This window comes from Tachyglossus aculeatus, chromosome 1, assembly GCF_015852505.1.
Source record: "Tachyglossus aculeatus isolate mTacAcu1 chromosome 1, mTacAcu1.pri, whole genome shotgun sequence".
In the NCBI taxonomy this organism is placed as follows: domain Eukaryota; kingdom Metazoa; phylum Chordata; class Mammalia; order Monotremata; family Tachyglossidae; genus Tachyglossus; species Tachyglossus aculeatus.
In genome coordinates this window covers 9,341,745-9,364,191 of record NC_052066.1, presented here as the reverse complement: position 1 = coordinate 9,364,191, position 22,447 = coordinate 9,341,745, and the positions used below count along the sequence as shown (strand labels likewise).

General features: G+C 49.9%; 1 protein-coding gene across 1 annotated transcript in view; it reads left to right on the top strand.

Moving 5' to 3' along the window:
• The window catches only part of LOC119926482 (mitochondrial chaperone BCS1), a 47,790-nt gene extending 33,510 nt beyond the window's left edge, over positions 1–14,280 (top strand). The window contains exons 6-8 of the mRNA XM_038744494.1: positions 283–452; positions 10,533–10,650; positions 13,974–14,280. Of these exons, the coding sequence (XP_038600422.1) occupies positions 283–452; positions 10,533–10,650; positions 13,974–14,226 (541 nt within the window). The 3' untranslated portion in view covers positions 14,227–14,280. The remainder of the gene's footprint in view (positions 1–282; positions 453–10,532; positions 10,651–13,973) is intronic.
• The last annotated feature ends 8,167 nt before the right edge of the window (positions 14,281–22,447 follow it).

The following is a 22,447-nucleotide window of genomic DNA, read 5'->3' as shown; positions in this document are numbered from 1 at the left end:
TGCTTCCCCTTCTCTTCCCCACAGCACCTGTAGATATGTTTGTACCTATTTATTACTCTTTTACTTATACATATTTACTATTCTATTTATTTTATTTTGTTAATATGTTTTGTTTTGTTGCCTGTCTCCCCCTTCTAGACTGTGAGCCCGCTGTTGGGTAGGGACCGTCTCTAGGTGTTGCCAACTTGGACTTCCCAAGCGCTTAGTCCGGTGCTCCGCACACAGGAAGCGCTCAATAAATACGATTGATTGATTGATTGATTGATTGATTTCCCCCGACAGCACGGCCCTGGCCGGGGAGCTGGAGTACGGCATCTGCCTGCTGAGCCTCAGCACGTCGGGCCTGTCGGACGATCGGCTCCAGCACTTACTGAGCGTCGCCCCGCAGCAGAGCCTCATCCTGCTGGAGGACGTGGACGCCGCCTTCCTCAGCCGAGACCCGGCCGCCGAAAGTCAGTGCCGGCCCGCCCCGCGACCCACCAGTCGTACTTAATACCAATAATTGGGGTATTGGTTGAGCGCTTACTACGCGCCGAGCACTGGGGTAGAGAGAAGGTCATCAGGCTGTCCCCCGTGGGGCTCACGGTCTTCATCCCCACTTTACAGATGAGAGAACTGAGGCAGAGAATAACGATAATAGGATTGTGGGGCTCACGGTCTTCATCCCCACTTTCCAGATGGGGGAACTGAGGCCCAGAGAATAACAATGATAGTATTTGTTAAGCGCTTACTACGTGCCAAGCACTGTTGTAAGCACTGGGGGAGATACAGGTAGATTCCCCCACACGGGGTTCACTGTCTTCATCCCCATTTTACAGATGAGGGAACTGAGGCAGAGAATAACGATAATAGGATTGTGGGGCTCACGGTCTTCATCCCCACTTTCCAGATGGGGGAACTGAGGCCCAGAGAATAACAATGATAGTATTTGTTAAGCGCTTACTATGTGCCAAGCATTGTTGTAAGCGCTGGGAGAGATACAGGTAGATTCCCCTACACGGGGTTCACTGTCTTCATCCCCATTTTACAGATGAGGGAACTGAGGCCCAGAGAATAACAATGATGGTATTTGTTAAGCACTTACTACATGCCAAGCAATACAGGTAGATTCCCCTACACGGGGCTCACAATCTTCATCCCCATTTTACAGATGAGGGAACTGAGGCCCAGAGAATAACAATAATAGTATTTGTTAAGCGCTTACTATGTGCCAAGCAATACAGGTAGATTCCCCTACACGGGGCTCACAATCTTCCTCCCCACTTTACAGATGAGGGAACTGAGGCCCAGAGAATAACAATAATAGTATTTGTTAAGCGCTTACTATGTGCCAAGCACTGTTGTAAGCGCTGGGGGAGATACAGGTAGATTCCCCTACATGGGGCTCACAATCTTCATCCCCATTTTACCGATGAGGGAACTGAGGCCCGGAGAATAACAATAATAGTATTTGTTAAGCGCTTACTATGTGCTAAGCACTGTTGTAAGCGCTGGGGTAGATACAGGCACAGAGAATAACAATAATAGTATTTGCTAAGCGCTCACTACGTGCCAAGCACTGTTCTAAGCGCTGGGGGAGATACAGGTGATTTCCCCTACACGGGGCTCACAGTCTTCATCCCCATTTTACAGATGAGGGAACTGAGGCACAGAGAATAACAATGATAGTATTTGTTAAGCGCTTACTACGTGCCAAGCACTGGGCTAGAGAGAAGGTCATTGGGCTGTCCCCCGTGGGGCTCACGGTCTTCATCCCCACTTTACAGATGAGGGAACTGAGGCAGAGAATAACGATAATAGGATTGTGGGGCTCACGGTCTTCATCCCCACTTTCCAGATGGGGGAACTGAGGCCCAGAGAATAACCATAATAGTATTTGTTAAGCGCTTACTATGTGCCAAGCACTGTTGTAAGCGCTGGGGGAGATACAGGTAGATTCCCCTACACGGGGCTCACAATCTTCATCCCCATTTTACAGATGGGGGAACTGAGGCCCAGAGAATAACAGTAATAGTATTTGTTAAGCGCTTACTATGTGCCAGGCACTGTTGTAAGCGCTGGGGGAGATACAGGTAGATTCCCCTACACGGGCTCGCAATCTTCATCCCCATTTTACAGATGAGGGAACTGAGGCCCAGAGAATAACAATAATAGTATTTGTTAAGCGCTTACTACATGCCAAGCAATACAGGTAGATTCCCCTACACGGGGCTCACGGTCTTCATCCCCATTTTACAGATGAGGGAACTGAGGCACAGAGAATAACAATGATAGTATTTGTTAAGCGCTTACTATGTGCCAAGCACTGTTGTAAGCGCTGGGGGAGATACAGGTAGATTCCCCTACACGGGGTTCACTGTCTTCATCCCCATTTTACAGATGAGGGAACTGAGGCACAGAGAATAACAATGATGGTATTTGTTAAGCGCTTACTACGTGCCAAGCAATACAGGTAGATTCCCCTACACGGGGCTCACAATCTTCATCCCCATTTTACAGATGAGGGAACCAGGGCCCAGAGAATAACAATAATAGTATTTGTTAAGCGCTTACTATGTGCCAAGCACTGTTGTAAGCGCTGGGGGAGATACAGGTAGATTCCCCTACATGGGGCTCACAGTCTTCATCCCCATTTTACAGATGAGGGAACTGAGGCCCGGAGAATAACAATAATAGTATTTGTTAAGCGCTTACTATGTGCCAAGCACTGTTGTAAGTGCTGGGGTAGATACAGGCCCAGAGAATAACAATAATAGTATTTGTTAAGCGCTTACTACGTGCCAAGCACTGTTCTAAGCGCTAGGGGAGATACAGGTAGATTCCCCTACACGGGGCTCACAGTCTTCATCCCCACTTTACAGATGAGGGAACTGAGGCCCAGAGAATAACAGTAATAGTATTTGTTAAGCGCTTACTATGTGCCAGGCACTGTTGTAAGCGCTGGGGGAGATACAGGTAGATTCCCCTACACGGGCTCGCAATCTTCATCCCCATTTTACAGATGAGGGAACTGAGGCACAGAGAATAACAATAATAGTATTTGTTAAGCGCTTACTACGTGCCAAGCAATACAGGTAGATTCCCCTACACGGGGCTCACAATCTTCATCCCCACTTTACAGATGAGGGAACCAGGGCCCAGAGAATAACAATAATAGTATTTGTTAAGCGCTTACTATGTGCCAAGCACTGTTGTAAGCGCTGGGGGAGATACAGGTAGATTCCCCTACACGGGCTCCCAGTCTTCATCCCCATTTTACAGATGAGGGAACTGAGGCCCGGAGAATAACAATAATAGTATTTGTTAAGCGCTTACTATGTGCCAAGCACTGTTGTAAGTGCTGGGGTAGATACAGGCCCAGAGAATAACAATAATAGTATTTGTTAAGCGCTTACTACGTGCCAAGCACTGTTCTAAGCGCTAGGGGAGATACAGGTAGATTCCCCTACACGGGGCTCACAGTCTTCATCCCCACTTTACAGATGAGGGAACTGAGGCACAGAGAATAACAATAATAGTATTTGTTAAGCGCTTACTATGTGCCAAGCACTGTTGTAAGCGCTGGGGGAGATACAGGTAGATTCCCCTACACGGGCTCGCAATCTTCATCCCCATTTTACAGATGAGGGAACTGAGGCACAGAGAATAAAACAATAATAGTATTTGTTAAGCGCTTACTATGTGCCAGGCACTGTTGTAAGCGCTGGGGGAGATACAGGTAGATTCCTCTACACGGGCTCGCAATCTTCATCCCCATTTTACAGATGAGGGAACTGAGGCCCAGAGAATAACAATAATAGTATTTGTTAAGCGCTTACTACGTGCCAAGCAATACAGGTAGATTCCCCTACACGGGGCTCACGGTCTTCATCCCCATTTTACAGATGAGGGAACTGAGGCACAGAGAATAACAATGATAGTATTTGTTAAGCGCTTACTATGTGCCAAGCACTGTTGTAAGCGCTGGGGGAGATACAGGTAGATTCCCCTACACGGGGTTCACTGTCTTCATCCCCATTTTACAGATGAGGGAACTGAGGCACAGAGAATAACAATGATGGTATTTGTTAAGCGCTTACTACGTGCCAAGCAATACAGGTAGATTCCCCTACACGGGGCTCACAATCTTCATCCCCATTTTACAGATGAGGGAACCAGGGCCCAGAGAATAACAATAATAGTATTTGTTAAGCGCTTACTATGTGCCAAGCACTGTTGTAAGCGCTGGGGGAGATACAGGTAGATTCCCCTACACGGGCTCCCAGTCTTCATCCCCATTTTACAGATGAGGGAACTGAGGCCCGGAGAATAACAATAATAGTATTTGTTAAGCGCTTACTATGTGCCAAGCACTGTTGTAAGTGCTGGGGTAGATACAGGCCCAGAGAATAACAATAATAGTATTTGTTAAGCGCTTACTACGTGCCAAGCACTGTTCTAAGCGCTAGGGGAGATACAGGTAGATTCCCCTACACGGGGCTCACAGTCTTCATCCCCACTTTACAGATGAGGGAACTGAGGCACAGAGAATAACAATAATAGTATTTGTTAAGCGCTTACTATGTGCCAAGCACTGTTGTAAGCGCTGGGGGAGATACAGGTAGATTCCCCTACACGGGCTCGCAATCTTCATCCCCATTTTACAGATGAGGGAACTGAGGCACAGAGAATAAAACAATAATAGTATTTGTTAAGCGCTTACTATGTGCCAGGCACTGTTGTAAGCGCTGGGGGAGATACAGGTAGATTCCCCTACACGGGCTCGCAATCTTCATCCCCATTTTACCGATGAGAGAACTGAGGCCCAGAGAATAACAATAATAGTATTTGTTAAGCGCTTACTACGTGCCAAGCAATACAGGTAGATTCCCCTACACGGGGCTCACAGTCTTCATCCCCATTTTACAGGTGAGGGAACTGAGGCCCAGAGAATAACAATAATAGTATTTGTTAAGCGCTTACTACGCGCCAAGCACTTTTCTAAGCGCTGGGGGAGATACAGGTAGATTCCCTTTCATGGGGCTCACAATCTTCATCCCCATTTTACAGATGAGGGAACTGAGGCCCAGAGAATAACAATAATAGCATTTGTTAAGTGCTTACTATGTGCCAAGCACTGTTGTAAGCACTGGGGGAGATACAGGTAGATTCCCCTACACGGGGCTCACGGTCTTCATCCCCACTTTACAGATGAGGGAACTGAGGCCCAGAGAATAAAAATAATAGTATTTGTTAAGCGCTTACTACGTGCCAAGCACTGTTCTAAGCGCTGGGGGAGATACAAGGTCATCAGATTGCCCCACGTGGGCCTCATAGTCTTCATCCCCAATTTACAGATGAGGGAACTGAGGCACAGAGAATAATAATAATAGTATTTGTTAAGCACTTACTATGTGCCAAGCACTGTTTTAAGCAATGGGGGAGATCCAAGGTGATCAGGTTGTCCCACTTAGGGCTCACAGTCTTCATCCCCACTTTCCAGATGAGGGAACTGAGACCCAGAGAATAATAATAATGATAGTAATTGTTTAAGCTATTACTATGTGCCAAGCACTGTTCTAAGCGCTGGGGGAGATACAAGGTGATCAGGTTGTCCCAGGTGGGGCTCACAATCTTCATCCCCTTTTTACAGATGAGGGAACTGAGGCACAGAGAATAATAATAATAGTATTTGTTAAGCGATTACTATGTGCCAAGCACTGTTTTAAGCACTGGGGGAGATACAAGGTCATCAGTCTGTCCCACTTACTATGCGCCAAACACTGTTCTAAGCACTGGGGGAGATACAAGGTAATCAGGTTGTCCCACATGGGGGCTCACAGTCTTCATCCCCATTTTCCAGATGAGGGAACTGAGGCCCAGAGAATAATAATAATAGTATATGTTAAGCACTTATTATGTGCCAAGCACTGTTCTAAGCACTGGGGGAGATACAAGGTGATCAGATTGCCCCACGTGGGGCTCACAGTCTTCACCCCCATTTTACAGATGAGGGAACTGAGGCACAGAGAATAATAATAATAGTATTTGTTAAGCGCTTACTATGTGCCAAGCACTGTTCTAAGCGCTGGGGGAGATCCAAGGTGATCAGGTTGCCCCACATGGGGCTCACAGTCTTCATTCCCATTTTCCAGATGAGGGAACTGAGGCCCAAAGAATAATAGTAATAGTATTTGTTAAGCACTTATTATGTGCCAAGCACTGTTCTAAGCACTGGGGGAGATACAAGGTCATCAGGTTGCCCCACGTGGGGCTCACAATCTTCATCCCCATTTTACAGATGAGGGAACTGAGGCCCAGAGAATAATAATAATAGTATTTGTTAAGCGCTTACTACGTGCCAAGCACTGTTTTAAGCACCCGGGGAGATACAAGGTGATCAGGCTGTCCCATGGTGGGGCTCACAGCCTTCATCCCCACTTTACAGATGAGGCAACTGAGGCCCAGAGAAGTGAAGTGGCTTGCCTAAGGCCACACAGCAGACAAGTGGCGGAGGCAGGATTAGAACCCACGCCCCCTGACTCCCAAGCCCGGGCTCTTTCCACTAAGCCACGCTGCTTCACGCTGCAGAGCACTTGCTAGGTGCTTGAGAAGCAGCGTGGCTCAGTGGAAAGAGCCCGGGCTTTGGAGTCAGAGGTCGTGGGTTCAAATCCCGGCTCCGCCGCCTGTCAGCTGGGTGACTCTGGGCAAGTCACTTCACTTCTCTGGGCCTCAGTTCCCTCATCTGGAAAATGGGGATGAAGCCTGGGATTCCCCCGTCGGACAACCTGATCACCTTGTAACCTCCCCAGCACTTAAGACAGTGCTTTGAATAATAACGTTGGTATTTGTTAAGCGCTTACTCTGTGCAAAGCACTGTTCTAAGCGCTGGGGTAGATACAAGGTCATCAGGTGGTCCCACGGGGGGCTCACCGTCTTCATCCCCATTTTCCAGATGAGGGAACTGAGGCCCAGAGAAGTGACGTGACTTGCCCAAAGTCACCCAGCTGACAAGCGGCGGAGCCGGGATTTGAACCCACGACCTCTTGACTCCAAAGCCCGGGCTCTTTCCACTGAGCCACGCTGAACATAGTAAGCGCTTTATAAATGCCGTCATTATTATTATTATTATCATCATCATCATCATCATCAATCGTATTTATTGAGTGCTTATTATCCAGCTCAGCACTTAGCACAGTGCCTGGGACATAGTACGGGCCAAGAAATACCGTTATTATTATTATTATTATTACCCCCCAGCCATCCACACCGCATCATCCAGCAGCATGGCTTAGCGGAAAGAGCCGCGCTAGGGACTCACAAAAGGATGTGGGTTCGAATCCCGGCTCCGCCCCTTGTCTGCTGTGTGACCTTGGGCAACTCACTTCACTTCTCTGGGCCTCAGTTCCCTCCTCTGGAAAATGGGGATGAAGCCTGGGAGCCCCACGGGGGACAACCTGCTGACCCCGTGAGAAGCAGCGTGGCTCAGTGGAAAGAGGCCGGGCTTTGGAGTCAGAGGTCATGGGTTCAAATTCCGGCCCCGCCACTTGTCAGCTGTGTCACTTTGGACAAGTCACTTCTCTGGGCCTCAGTTCCCTCATCTGTAAAATGGGGATTAAGATTGCGAGCTGCCCCCCGGGGGACAACCTGATCACCTTGTATTCATTCATTCATTCAATCGTATTTATTGAGCGCTTACTGTGTGCAGAGCACTGGACTAAGCGCTTGGGAAGTACAGGTTGGCAACATATAGAGACGGTCCCTATTCATTCATTCATTCATTCAATCGTATTTATTAAGTGCTTACTGTGTGCAGAGCACTGGACTAAGCGCTTGGGAAGTACAGGTTGGCAACATATAGAGATGGTCCCTATTCATTCATTCATTCATTCAATCATATTTATTAAGTGCTTACTGTGTGCAGAGCACTGTACTAAGCGCTTGGGAAGTACAGGTTGGCAACGTAGAGATGGTCCCTATTCATTCATTGAATTGTATTTATTGAGCGCTTACTGTGTTTAGAGCACTGGACTAAGCGCTTGGGAAGTACAGGTTGGCAACATATAGAGACGGTCCCTATTCATTCATTCATTCAATTGTATTTATCAATCAATCAATTGTATTTATTGAGCGCTTACTGTGTGCAGAGCACTGGACTAAGCTCTTGGGAAGTACACGGTAGCAACATATAGAGGCGGTTCCTATTCATTCATTCAACCATATTTATTGAGCGCTCACTGTGTGCAGAGCACTGTACTAAGTGCTTGGGAAGTCCAAGTTGGCAACACATAGAGACAGTCCCTATTCATTCATTCAATCGTATTTATTGAGCGCTTACTGTGTGCAGAGCACTGGACTAAGCGCTTGGGAAGTCCAAGTTGGCAACATCTAGAGACGGTCCCTACCCGACAGCGGGCTCACAGTCTACAAGGGGGAGACAGACGACAAAACAAAACATATTAACAGCTTCCCCAGCGCTTAGAACAGGGCTTTGCACATAGTAAGCGCTTCATAAACGCCATCATCATCATTATCATTATTATTATTACCCCAATCAATCAATCAATCATCAATTGTATTTATTGAGAGCTTCCTGTGTGCAGAGCACTGGACTAAGCGCTTGGGAAGTCCAAGTTGGCAACATCTAGAGACGGTCCCTACCCAACAGCGGGCTCACAGGCTAGAAGGGGGAGACAGGGAACAAAATAAAACATATTAACAGCCTCCCCAGTGCTTAAAACAGGGCTTTGCACATAGTAAGCGCTTCATAAACACCCTGATCATCATTATTATTGTTATTATTATTACCCCAATCAATTGTATTTATTGAGCGCTTACTGTGTGCAGAGCACTGTACTAAGTGCTTGGGAAGTCCAAGTTGGCAACATATAGAGACAGTCAATCTATCAATCAATCAGTCATATTTATTGAGTGCTTCCTGTGTGCAGAGCACTGTACTAAGCGCTTGGGAAGTCCAAGTTGGCGACATATAGACAATCAATCAATCAATCAATCGTATTTATTGAGTGCTTCCTGTGTGCAGAGCACTGTACTAAGCACTTGGGAAGTCCAAGTTGGCAACATATAGAGACAGTCAATCAGTCGTATTTATTGAGCGCTTCCTGTGTGCAGTGCACTGTACTAAGCGCTTGGGAAGTCCAAGTTGGCAACATAAAGATAATCAATCGTATTTATTGAGCGCTTCCTGTGTGCAGAGCACTGTACTAAGCCCTTGGGAAGTCCAAGTTGGCAACATATAGAGACAGTCAATCAATCAATCAGTTGTCTTTATTGAGCGCTTCCTGTGTGCAGAGCACTGTACTAAGCCCATGGGAAGTCCAAGTTGGCAACATATAGAGACAGTCAATCAATCAATCAATATCAGTTGTATTTATTGAGCGCTTCCTGTGTGCAGAGCACCGTACTAAGCGCTTGGGAAGTCCAAGTTGGCAACATATAGAGACAATCAGTCAATCAATCAATCAATCAATCAATCAGTTGTATTTATTGAGCACTTACTGTGTGCAGAGCACTGTACTAAGCGCTTGGGAAGTCCAAGTTGGCAACATATAGAGACAGTCAATCAATCAGTTGTATTTATTGAGCACTTGCTGTGTGCAGAGCACTGTACTAAGCGCTTGGGAAGTCCAAGTTGGCAACATATAGAGACAGTCAATCAATCAATCAGTTGTCTTTATTGAGCGCTTCCTGTGTGCAGAGCACTGTACTAAGCACTTGGGAGGTCCAAGTTGGCAACATATAGAGATGTTCAATCAATCAATCAATCAGTTGTCTTTATTGAGCGCTTCCTGTGTGCAGAGCACTGTACTAAGCGCTTGGGAGGTCCAAGTTGGCAACATATAGAGATGTTCAATCAATCAATCAATCAGTTGTCTTTATTGAGCGCTTCCTGTGTGCAGAGCACTGTACTAAGCGCTTGTGAAGTCCAAGTTGGCACCATATAATCAGTCAATCAATCAATCGTGTTTATTGAGCGCTTCCTGTGTGCAGAGCACTGTACTAAGCGCTTGGGAGGTCCAAGTTGGCAACATATAGAGACAATCAATCAATCAATCAGTTGTATTTATTGAGCACTTCCTGTGTGCAGAGCACCGTACTAAGCGCTTGGGAAGTCCAAGTTGGCAACATATCGAGACAATCAATCAGTCGTAGTTATTGAGCACTTGCTGTGTGCAGAGCACTGTACTAAGCGCTTGGGATGTCCAAGTTGGCAACATATACAGTCAATCAATCAATCAGTCGTCTTACTGTGTGCAGAGCACTGTACTAAGCGCTTGGGAAGTCCAAGTTGGCAACACCTAGAGACGGTCCCTACCCACCAGCGGGCTCACCGTCTATCAAAAGACCGTGCGTAGAAGCCAAGCGCACAGGACGGCGCTGGGGCCCGGCAACGCTGACGGTTCGGTCCCCCACGCCGGCGGTCCGTGGGAGGAGGGGGGGGGGGGTCCGGCCTTCCCGCTCGTTCCCACTCGTTCCCGCTCGTTCCCGCTCGTTCCCGCTCACGCCCCGTCCTCTCGCTCCCGGCTCCGCAGACCCCGCGGCCTACCAGGGGCTGGGCCGCCTCACCTTCAGCGGCCTCCTCAACGCCCTGGACGGCGTGGCCTCCGGCGAGGCCCGCATCATCTTCATGACCACGAACCACGTGGACAGGTGAGCCGGGCGCCGGGCGCCGGGCACCGGGCGGGCGACGGGGGCCGCGGGCGGGTGACGTCCATCATCATCATCAATCGTATTTATTGAGCGCTTACTATGTGCAGAGCACCGGACTAAGCACTTGGGAAGTACAAATTGGCAACATATAGAGACGGTCCCTACCCAACAGTGGGCTCACAGTCTAAAAGGGGGAGACAGAGAACAAAACCAAACATACTAACAAAATAAATAGAATAGACATGTACAAATAAAATAAATAAATAAATAGAGTAAAAAAAATATGTACAAACATATATCCATATATACAGGTGCTGTGGGGAAGGGAAGGAGGTAAGATGGGGGGGGATGGAGAGGGGGACGAGGGGGAGAGGAAGGAAGGGGCTCAGTCTGGGAAGGCCTCGTCCATCTCATCCTCATCTCATCCTCATCTCACCTCCTCCAGGAGGCCTTCCCAGGCTGAGCCCCTTCCTTCCTCTCCCCCCTCGTCCCCCTCTCCATCCCCCCCCGTCTTACCTCCTTCCCTTCCCCACACCACCTGTATATATGTAGATATGTTTGTACATATTTATTACTCTATTTATTTATTTGACTTGTACATATCTATTCTATTTATTTTATTTTGTTAGTCCGTTTGGTTTTGTTCTCCGTCCCCCCCTTTTAGACTGGGAGCCCACTGTTGGGTAGGGACTGTCTCTAGATGTTGCCAATTTGGACTTCCCCAGCGCTTAGTACGGTGCTCCGCACACAGTAAGCGCTCACTAAATATGATTGATGATGATGATGATGATGATGAAAGCCCTCCCAATACTAATTGTTTTGAACTCTGTAACTAACGGAGAAGCGACTGAAACAGCGCCGTCTCTTGTTTTGCCAATTCGTACTTCCCAAGCGCCGCACACAGTAAGCGCTCAATAAATACGATTGATGATGATGATGATGATGAAAGCCCTCCCAATACCAATTGTTTTGAACTCTGTAACTAACGGAGAAGCGATTGAAACAGCGCCGTCTCTCGTTTTGCCAATTCGGATTTCCCAAGTGCTTAGCACGGTGCTCCGCACACAGTAAGCGCTCCATAAATACGATTGATGATGATGATGATGATGAAAGCCCTCCCAATACTAATTGTTTTGAACTCTGTAACTAACAGAGAAGTGACTGAAACAGTGCCATCTCTCGTTTTGCCAACTCGTACTTCCCAAGCGCTTGGCCCGGTGCTCCGCACACAGTAAGCGCTCCATAAATACGATTGATGATGATGATGATGATGAAAGCCCTCCCAATACTAATTGTTTTGAACTCTGCAATTAACGGAGAAGCGATTGAAACAGCGCCGTCTCTCGTTTTGCCAATTCGGACTTCCCAAGCTCTTAGCCCGGTGCTCTGCACACAGTAAGCGCTCACTAAATACGATTGATGATGATGATGATGATGATGATGAAAGCCCTCCCAACACTAATTGTTTTGAACTCTGTAATTAACGGAGAAGCGATTGAAACAGTGCTGTCTCTCGTTTTGCCAATTTGTACTTCCCAAGCGCTTAGCACGGTGCTCCGCACACAGTAAGCGCTCCATAAATACGATTGATGATGATGATGATGATGATGAAAGCCCTCCCAATACTAACTGTTTTGAACTCTGTAACTAACGGAGAAGCGATTGAAACAGTGCCGTCTCTCGTTTTGCCAAGTTGTACTTGCCAAGCGCTTAGCACGGTGCTCCGCACACAGTAAGCACTCAATAAATACGATTGATGATGATGATGATGAAAGCCCTCCCAATACCAATTGTTTTGAACTCTGTAACTAACGGAGAAGCGACTGAAACAGCGCCGTCTCTCGTTTTGCCAATTCGGACTTCCCAAGCGCCGCACACAGTAAGCGCTCAATAAATACGATTGATGATGATGATGATGATGAAAGCCCTCCCAATACCAATTGTTTTGAACTCTGTAACTAACGGAGAAGCGATTGAAACAGGGCCGTCTCTTGTTTTGCCAATTCGGACTTCCCAAGTGCCGCACACAGTAAGCGCTCAATAAATACGATTGATAATGGTGATGATGATGATGAAAGCCCTCCCAATACTAATTGTTTTGAACTCTGTAACTAACGGAGAAGCGATTGAAACAGCGCCGTCTCTCGTTTTGCCAATTCGTACTTCCCAAGCGCCGCACACAGTAAGCGCTCAATAAATACGATTGATAATGATGACGATGATGATTATGAAAGCCCTCCCAATACCAATTGTTTTGAACTCTGTAACTAACGGAGAAGCGATTGAAACAGCGCCGTCTCTCGTTTTGCCAATTCGGACTTCCCAAGCGCCGCACACAGTAAGCGCTCAATAAATACGATTGATGATGATGATGATGATGATGAAAGCCCTCCCAATACCAATTGTTTTGAACTCTGTGATTAACGGAGAAGCGATTGAAACAGGGCCGTCTCTCGTTTTGCCAATTCGGACTTCCCAAGCGCCGCACACAGTAAGCGCTCAGTAAATACGATTGATGATGATGATGATGATGATGAAAGCCCTCCCAATACTAATTGTTTTGAACTCTGTAACTAACGGAGAAGCGATTGAAACAGCGCCGTCTCTCGTTTTGCCAATTCGGACTTCCCAAGCGCCGCACACAGTAAGCGCTCCATAAATACGATTGATGATGATGATGATGATGATTATGAAAGCCCTCCCAATACCAATTGTTTTGAACTCTGTAACTAACGGAGAAGCGATTGAAACAGCGCCGTCTCTCGTTTTGCCAATTCGGACTTCCCAAGCGCCGCACACAGTAAGCGCTCCATAAATACGATTGATGATGATGATGATGATGATGAAAGCCCTCCCAATACCAATTGTTTTGAACTCTGCGATTAACGGAGAAGCGATTGAAACAGCGCCGTCTCTCGTTTTGCCAATTCGGACTTCCCAAGCGCCGCACACAGTAAGCGCTCCATAAATACGATTGATGATGATGATGATGAAAGCCCTCCCAATACCAGTTGTTTTGAACTCTGTAACTAACGGAGAAGCGATTGAAACAGCGCCGTCTCTCGTTTTGCCAATTCAGACTTCCCAAGCGCCGCACACAGTAAGCGCTCAATAAATACGATTGATGATGATGATGATGATGATGATGAAAGCCCTCCCAATACTAATTGTTTTGAACTCTGCGACTAACGGAGAAGCAATTGAAACAGTGCCGTCTCTCGTTTTGCCAAGTTGTACTTGCCAAGCGCTTAGCCCGGTGCTCCGCACGCAGTAAGCGCTCAATAAGTACGATCGATGATGATGATGCCCCTCTGTCCCCGCAGGCTGGACCCAGCCCTGGTGCGGCCGGGGCGGGTGGACGTGAAGGAGGCGGTGGGCTACTGCTCGCGCTGGCAGCTGGTGCAGATGTTCCGGCGCTTCTACCCGGCCGCGCCGCCCGCCGCGGCCGAGGCCTTCGCCGCCGGGGCCCTGGCCGCCCGGCCCCAGGTCAGTGCCGCCCAGGTGCAGGGCCACTTCATGCTGCACAAGGACGACCCCGCGGGCGCGGCCCGCGGCGCGGGGTCCCTCGCCGCGTGACGGGACCCCCTCGCCCCAATAAAAGCCCCCCTCGCCCCGCCATTCCCGCGCGCCTCTCGTGTCCGCCGGGCCCGCTTCCTCCCCTTCAGCTGCCCCTTTGGCTTCGGCCCCCCCAAAGATCGATCGATCAACCAATCAGTCGTATTTATCGAGCTGCGCGCAGAGCGCTGTACTAAGCGCTTGAATAATGATGGCATTTATTAAGTGCTTACTATGTGCCAAGCACTGTTCTAAGCACTGGGGAGGTTACAAGGTGATCAGGTTGTCCCACTACTGAGGCGGGACCCCCTTGCCCCAATGAAAGACCCCCTCGCCCCGCCGTCCCGCTTCCTCCCCTTCAGCTGCCCCTTTTCCCTGCCCCTTTGGCTTCCACCCCCGAAGATCGATCAACCAATCAGTCGTATCTATCGAGCTGCGCGCAGAGCGCTGTACTAAGCGCTTGAATAATGATGGCGTTTATTAAGCGCTTACTATGGGCAAAGTACTGTTCTAAGCGCTGGGGAGGTTACAAGGTGATCAGGTTGTCCCACTGCGGGGCAGTCTTCATCCCCATTTTACAGATGAAGTAACTGAGGCGGGACCCCCTCGCCCCAATAAAAGCCCCCCTCGCCCCGCCGTCCCACGCGCCTCTCGTGTCCGCCGGGCCCGCTTCCTCCCCTTCAGCTGCCCCTTTGGCTTCCGCCCCCCCAAAGATCGATCGATCAACCAATCAGTCGTATTTATCGAGCTGCGCGCAGAGCGCTATACTAAGCGCTTGAATAATGATGGCATTTATTAAGTGCTTACTATGTGCCAAGCACTGTTCTAAGCGCTGGGGAGGTTACAAGGTGATCATCGATCGATCAACCAATCAGTCGTATTTATCGAGCTGCGTGCAGAGCGCTGTACTAAGCGCTTGAATAATGATGGCGTTTATTAAGCGCTTACTATGGGCCAAGCGCTGTTCTAAGCGCTGGGGAGGTTACAAGGTGATCAGGTTGGCCCACTACTGAGGCGGGACCCCCTCGCCCCAATAAAAGACCCCCTCGCCCCACCATCCCGCGCGCCTCTCGTGTCCACCAGGCCCGCTTCCTCCCCTTCAGCTGCCCCTTTTCCCTGCCCTTTGGCTTCCGCCCCCCCAAAGATCGATCAACCAATCAGTCGTATTTATCGAGCTGTGCGCAGAGCGCTGTACTAAGCGCTTGAATAATGATGGCATTTATTAAGCGCTTACTATGGGCAAAGCACTGTTCTAAGCGCTGGGGAGGTTACAAGGTGATCAGGTTGTCCCACTACTGAGGCGGGACCCCCTCGCCCCAATAAAAGCCCCCCTCGCCCCGCCATCCCGCGCGCCTCTCGTGTCCGCCGGGCCCGCTTCCTCCCCTTCAGCTGCCCCTTTGGCTTCCGCCCCCCCAAAGATCGATCGATCAACCAATCAGTCGTATTTATCGAGCTGCGCGCAGAGCGCTGTACTAAGCGCTTGAATAATGATGGCATTTATTAAGCGCTTACTATGTGCCAAGCACTGTTCTAAGCACTGGGGAGGTTACAAGGTGATCAGGTTGGTCCACTACTGAGGCGGGACCCCCTCGCCCCAATAAAAGCCCCCCTCGCCCCGCCGTCCCGCTTCCTCCCCTTCAGCTGCCCCTTTTCCCTGCCCCCTTTGGCTTCCGCCCCCCCAAAGATCGATCAACCAATCAGTTGTATTTATCGAGCTGCGCGCAGAGCGCTGTACTAAGCGCTTGAATAATGATGGCATTTATTAAGCACTTACTATGGGCAAAGTACTGTTCTAAGCGCAGGGGAGGTTACAAGGTGATCATCGATCGATCAACCAATCAGTTGTATTTATCGAGCTGTGCGCAGAGCGCCGTACTAAGGGCTTGAATAATGATGGCGTTTATTAAGCGCTTACTATGTGCCAAGCACTGTTCTAAGCGCTGGGGAGGTTACAAGGTGATCAAATTGTCCCACTGTGGGACAGTCTTCATCCCCATTTTACAGATGAAGTAACTGAGGCGGGACCCCCTTGCCCCAATAAAAGCCCCCCTCGCCCCACCGTCCCGCTTCCTCCCCTTCAGCTGCCCCTTTTCCCTGCCCCTTTGGCTTCTGCCCCCCAAAGATTGATCGATCAACCAATCAGTCGTATTTATCGAGCTGCGCGCAGAGCGCTGTACTAAGCGCTTGAATAATGATGGCATTTATTAAGCGCTTACTATGGGCAAAGTACTGTTCTAAGCGCTGGGGAGGTTGCAAGGTGATCAGGTTGGCCCACGGCGGGAAAGTCTTCATCCCCATTTTACAGATGAAGTAACTGAGGCGGGACCCCCTCGCCCCAATAAAAGCCCCCCTTGCCCCGCCATCCCGCGCGCCTCTCGTGTCCGCCAGGCCCGCTTCCTCCCCTTCAGCTGCCCCTTTGGCTTCCGCCCCCCCAAAGATCAATCAACCAATCAGTCGTATTTATCGAGCTGTGCGCAGAGCGCTGTACTAAGCGCTTGAATAATGATGGCATTTATTAAGCGCTTACTATGGGCAAAGCACTGTTCTAAGCGCTGGGGAGGTTACAAGGTGATCAGGTTGTCCCACTACTGAGGCGGGACCCCCTCGCCCCAATAAAAGCCCCCCTCGCCCCGCCATCCCGCGCGCCTCTCGTGTCCGCCGGGCCCGCTTCCTCCCCTTCAGCTGCCCCTTTGGCTTCTGCCCCCCCAAAGATCGATCGATCAACCAATCAGTCGTATTTATCGAGCTGTGCGCAGAGCGCTGTACTAAGCGCTTGAATAATGATGGCGTTTATTAAGCGCTTACTATGGGCAAAGTACTGTTCTAAGCGCTGGGGAGGTTACAAGGTGATCAAATTGTCCCACTGTGGGACAGTCTTCATCCCCATTTGACAGATGAAGTAACTGAGGCTGGACCCCCTCGCCCCAATAAAAGCCCCCCTCGCCCCGCCGTCCCGCTTCCTCCCCTTCAGCTGCCCCTTTTCCCTGCCCCTTTGGCTTCCACCCCCAAAGATCGATCAACCAATCAGTCGTATTTATCGAGCTGCGCGCAGAGCGCTGTACTAAGCGCTTGAATAATGATGGCGTTTATTAAGCGCTTACTATGGGCCAAGCACTGTTCTAAGCGCTGGGGAGGTTACAAGGTGATCAGGTGGGCCCACTGCGGGGCAGTCTTCATCCCCATTTGACAGATGAAGTAACTGAGGCCCAGAGATGTGAAGTGACTTGCCCAAAGTCACTCAGCTGACAGTTGGCAGAGCCGGGATTCGAACCCATGACCTCTAACTCCAAAGCCCGGGCTCTTTCCACTGAGCCACGCTGCTTCTGTCCTGAGGCTCAGTCACAGCCCTCTGGTCGCCTCCCTCCGCGCCTGGCAGGCCGCGTGGGTAGGGACTGTTGGGTCGGGACCGTCTCTATATGTTGCCAATTTGTACTTCCCAAGCGCTTAGCACAGTGCTCTGCACACAGTAAGCGCTCAATAAATACGATTGATGATGATGATGATGATTGAGCGCTTACTGTGTGCAGAGCACTGGACTAAGCGCTTGGGAAGTCCAAGTTGGCAACATCTAGGGACGGGCCCTACCCAACGATGGGCAGGACCGCGGCACCCCCTTTCCCCTGCCCCTTTGGCCGGCCGGACCTCCCGCGGCGTGGCTCAGTGGAAAGAGCCCGGGCTTTGGAGTCGGAGGTCGTGGGTTCGAATCCCAGCTCCACCACATCAATCAATCAATCAATCAATCGTATTTATTGAGCGCTTACTGTGTGCAGAGCACTGGACTGAGCGCTTGGGAAGTACAAGTTGGCAACATAGAGAGACGGTCCCTACCCAACAGTGGGCAAAGATGCCCCCTGGCCTCCCTTTTTTTTCTTCTGGAGAAGCAGCGTGGCTCGGTGGAAAGAGCCCGGGCTTTGGAGTCAGAGGTCGTGGGTTCGAATCCCAGCTCCACCACATCAATCAATCGTATTTATTGAGCGCTTACTGTGTGCAGAGCACTGGACTGAGCGCTTGGGAAGTACAAGTTGGCAACATAGAGAGACGGTCCCTACCCAACAGTGGGCAAAGATGCCCCCTGGCCTCCCTTTTTTTTCTTCTGGAGAAGCAGCGTGGCTCGGTGGAAAGAGCCCGGGCTTTGGAGTCAGAGGTCATGGGTTCGAATCCCGGCTCCACCACATGTCAGCTGGGTGACCTTGGGCAAGTCACTTCGCTTCTCAGAGCCCCCGTTCCCTCATCTGTAAAACGGGGATGACGACTGCGAGCCCCCCCGTGGGACAACCTGATCACCTTGTATCCCCCCCAGCGCTTAGAACAGTACTCTGCACATAGTAAGCACTTAACAAATGCCATCATTATTATTATTATTAAGTCTCCCGCCTCCTCAGATGCCCCCAGGCCTCCCTTTTTTTCTTTTAATAGCATTTATTAAGTGCTTACTATGTGCCAAGCACTGTTCCGAGGTGATCAGGTGGTCCCACGGGGGGCTCACAGTCTTAATACCCATTTTCCAGATGAGGGAACCGAGGCCCAGAGAAGTGAAGTGACTTGCCCAAAGCTACACAGCTGACAAGTGGCGGAGCCGGGACTTGAACCCATGATGATGATGATGGCATTTGTTAAGCGCTTACTATGTGCGAAGCACTGCTCTAAGCGCTGGGGAGGTTACAAGGTGATCAGGTGGTCCCACGGGGGGCTCACAATCTTAATTCCCATTTTCCAGATGAGGGAACTGAGGCCCAGAGAAGTGACTTGCCCAAAGCCACACAGCTGACAACTGGCGGAGCTGGGACTTGAACCCATGATGAGGATGATGATGGCATTTGTTAAGCGCTTACTATGTGCAAAGCACTGCTCTAATAATAATAATGGCATTTATTAAGCGCTTACTATGTGCAAAGCACTGTTCTAAGCGCTGGAAATGAAGTAGCAGGATCCTATTAGGCCCTGGTGAGATTCGAACTCAAGACCCCTGGTTTGCAAGACCAGTGCTCTAACCCCTGAGCTACAAGTGCAGGGGAGGTTCCAAGGTGATCAGGTGGTCCCACGGGGGGCTCACAGTCTTCATCCCCGTTTTCCAGATGAGGTAACCGAGGCACAGAGAAGTGAAGTGACTTGCCCAAAGTCACCCAGCTGACAAGTGGCGGAGCCGGGACTTGAACCCATGATGATGATGATGGCATTTGTTAAGCGCTTACTATGTGCGAAGCACTGTTCTAAGCGCTGGGGAGGTTACAAGGTGATCAGGTTGTCTCACGGGGGGCTCACAATCTTGATCCCCATTTTACAGATGAGGGAACTGAGGCCCAGAGAAGTGACTTGCCCAAAGTCACCCAGCTAAGTGGCGGAGCCGGGACTTGAACCCATGATGATGATGATGATGATGGCATTTGTTAAGCGCTTACTATGTGCAAAGCACTGTTCTGAGCGCTGGGGAGGTTACGAGGTGATCAGGTGGTCCCACGGGGGGCTCACAATCTTAATCCCCATTTTGCAGATGAGGTAACTGAGGCCCAGAGAAGTGAAGTGACTTGCCCAAAGCCACACAGCTGACAAGTGGCGGAGCCGGGACTTGAACCCATGATGATGATGATGGCATTTGTTAAGCACTTACTATGTGCGAAGCACTGTTCTAAGCGCTGGGGAGGTTACAATGTGATCAGGTTGTCCCATGGGGGGCTCACAGTCTTGATCCCCATTTTACAGAGGAGGGAACTGAGGCGCAGAGAAGTGAAGTGACTTGCCCAAAGCCACACAGCTGACAAGTGGCGGAGCCGGGACTTGAACCCATGATGATGATGATGATGGCATTTGTTAAGCGCTTACTATGTGCGAAGCACTGTTCTGAGCGCTGGGGAGGTTACGAGGTGATCAGGTGGTCCCACGGGGGGCTCACAATCTTAATCCCCATTTTGCAGATGAGGTAACTGAGGCCCAGAGAAGTGAAGTGACTTGCCCAAAGCCACACAGCTGACAAGTGGCGGAGCCGGGACTTGAACCCATGATGATGATGATGGCATTTGTTAAGCACTTACTATGTGCGAAGCACTGTTCTAAGCGCTGGGGAGGTTACAATGTGATCAGGTTGTCCCATGGGGGGCTCACAGTCTTGATCCCCATTTTACAGAGGAGGGAACTGAGGCGCAGAGAAGTGAAGTGACTTGCCCAAAGCCACACAGCTGACAAGTGGCGGAGCCGGGACTTGAACCCATGATGATGATGATGATGGCATTTGTTAAGCGCTTACTATGTGCGAAGCACTGTTCTGAGCGCTGGGGAGGTTACGAGGTGATCAGGTGGTCCCACGGGGGGCTCACAATCTTAATCCCCATTTTGCAGATGAGGTAACTGAGGCCCAGAGAAGTGAAGTGACTTGCCCAAAGCCACACAGCTGACAAGTGGCGGAGCTGGGACTTGAACCCATGATGATGATGATGGCATTTGTTAAGCACTTACTATGTGCGAAGCACTGTTCTAAGCACTGGGGAGGTTACAATGTGATCAGGTTGTCCCATGGGGGGCTCACAGTCTTCATCCCCATTTTACAGAGGAGGGAACTGAGGCGCAGAGAAGTGAAGTGACTTGCCCAAAGTCACCCAGCTGACAAGTGGCGGAGCAGGGACTTGAACCCATGATGATGATGGCATTTGTTAAGCGCTTACTATGTGCGAAGCACTGTTCTAAGCGCTGGGGAGGATACGAGGTGATCAGGTTGTCTCACGGGGGGCTCACAATCTTAATTCCCATTTTCTAGATGAGGTAAATGAGGCACAGAGAAGTGACTTGCCCAAAGTCACCCAGCTAAGTGGCGGAGCCGGGACTTGAACCCATGATGATGATGATGATGGCATTTGTTAAGCGCTTACTATGTGCAAAGCACTGTTCTGAGCGCTGGGGAGGTTACAAGGTGATCAGGTTGTCCCATGGGGGGCTCACAATCTTAATCCCCATTTTCCAGATGAGGGAACCGAGGCCCAGAGATGTGAAGTGACTTGCCCAAAGCCACCCAGATGACAACTGGCGGAGCGGAGACTTGAACCCATGATAATGATGGCATTTGTTAAGCGATTACTATGTGCGAAGCACTGTTCTGAGCGCTGGGGATGATACGAGGTGATCAGGTTGTCCCACGGGGGGCTCACAGTCTTAATCCCCATTTCTCAGATGAGGGAACCGAGGCACAGAGAAGTGACTTGCCCAAAGTCACCCAGCTGACAAGTGGCGGAGCCGGGACTTGAACCCATGATGATGATGATGGCATTTATTAAGCGCTTACTATGTGCGAAGCACTGTTCTGAGCGCTGGGGAGGTTACGAGGTGATCAGGTGGTCCCACGGGGGGCTCCCAGTCTTAATCCCCATTTTCCAGATGAGGTAACCGAGGCCCAGAGAAGTGAAATGACAAGCTGGCAAGTGGCAGAGCCGGGACTTGAATCCATGATGATGGCACTTGTTAAGCGCTTACTATGTGCGAAGCACTGTTCTGAGCGCTGGGGAGGTTACGAGGTGATCAGGTTGTCCCACGGGGGGGCTCACAGTCTTCATCCCCATTTTCCAGATGAGGGAACCGAGGCCCAGAGAAGTGAAGTGACTGGCCCCAAGCCACCCAGCTGCCAATTGAGTAAGCGCTCAATAAATACGATTGAATGAATGAATTGGCGGAGCCGGGACTCGAACCCGTGACCTCTGACTCCAAAGCCCGGGCTCTTTCCACCGAGCCACGTTGGATGGAACCCCCCTCCCCACCCCACCGGCAACGGTCGAGGCAGCAGTGCGGTGTAGTGAGTAGGGCCCACTCACGGAGGGTCATGGGTTCTAATCCCGGCTCTGCCCTTTCCCAGCTGTGTGACCTTGGGCAAGTCACTTCTCTGGGCCTCAGTTTCCTCATCTGTCATGCGGGGATTGCGACTGTGAGCCCCACGGGGGGCAACCTGATGACCCTGTATCTTAGAACAGTCCTTGGCACATAGTAAGCGCTTAACAGATGCCATCATTATTATTATTAGCCTGTATAATATGTAATTGTAATAATGATAATTGCATTAGCTTGTATAATAATGATGGCATCTGCTAAGCGCTTACTATGTGCCAAGCACTGGACACCCCAGCGCTCAGTACAGTGCCTGGCACACAGTACGTGCACAACATACCATCACCATCATCGTTATTAGCTTGTATAATAATAATTGTATTAGCTTGTATAATAATGATGGCATCTGTTAAGCGCTTACTATGTGCCAAGCGCTGGA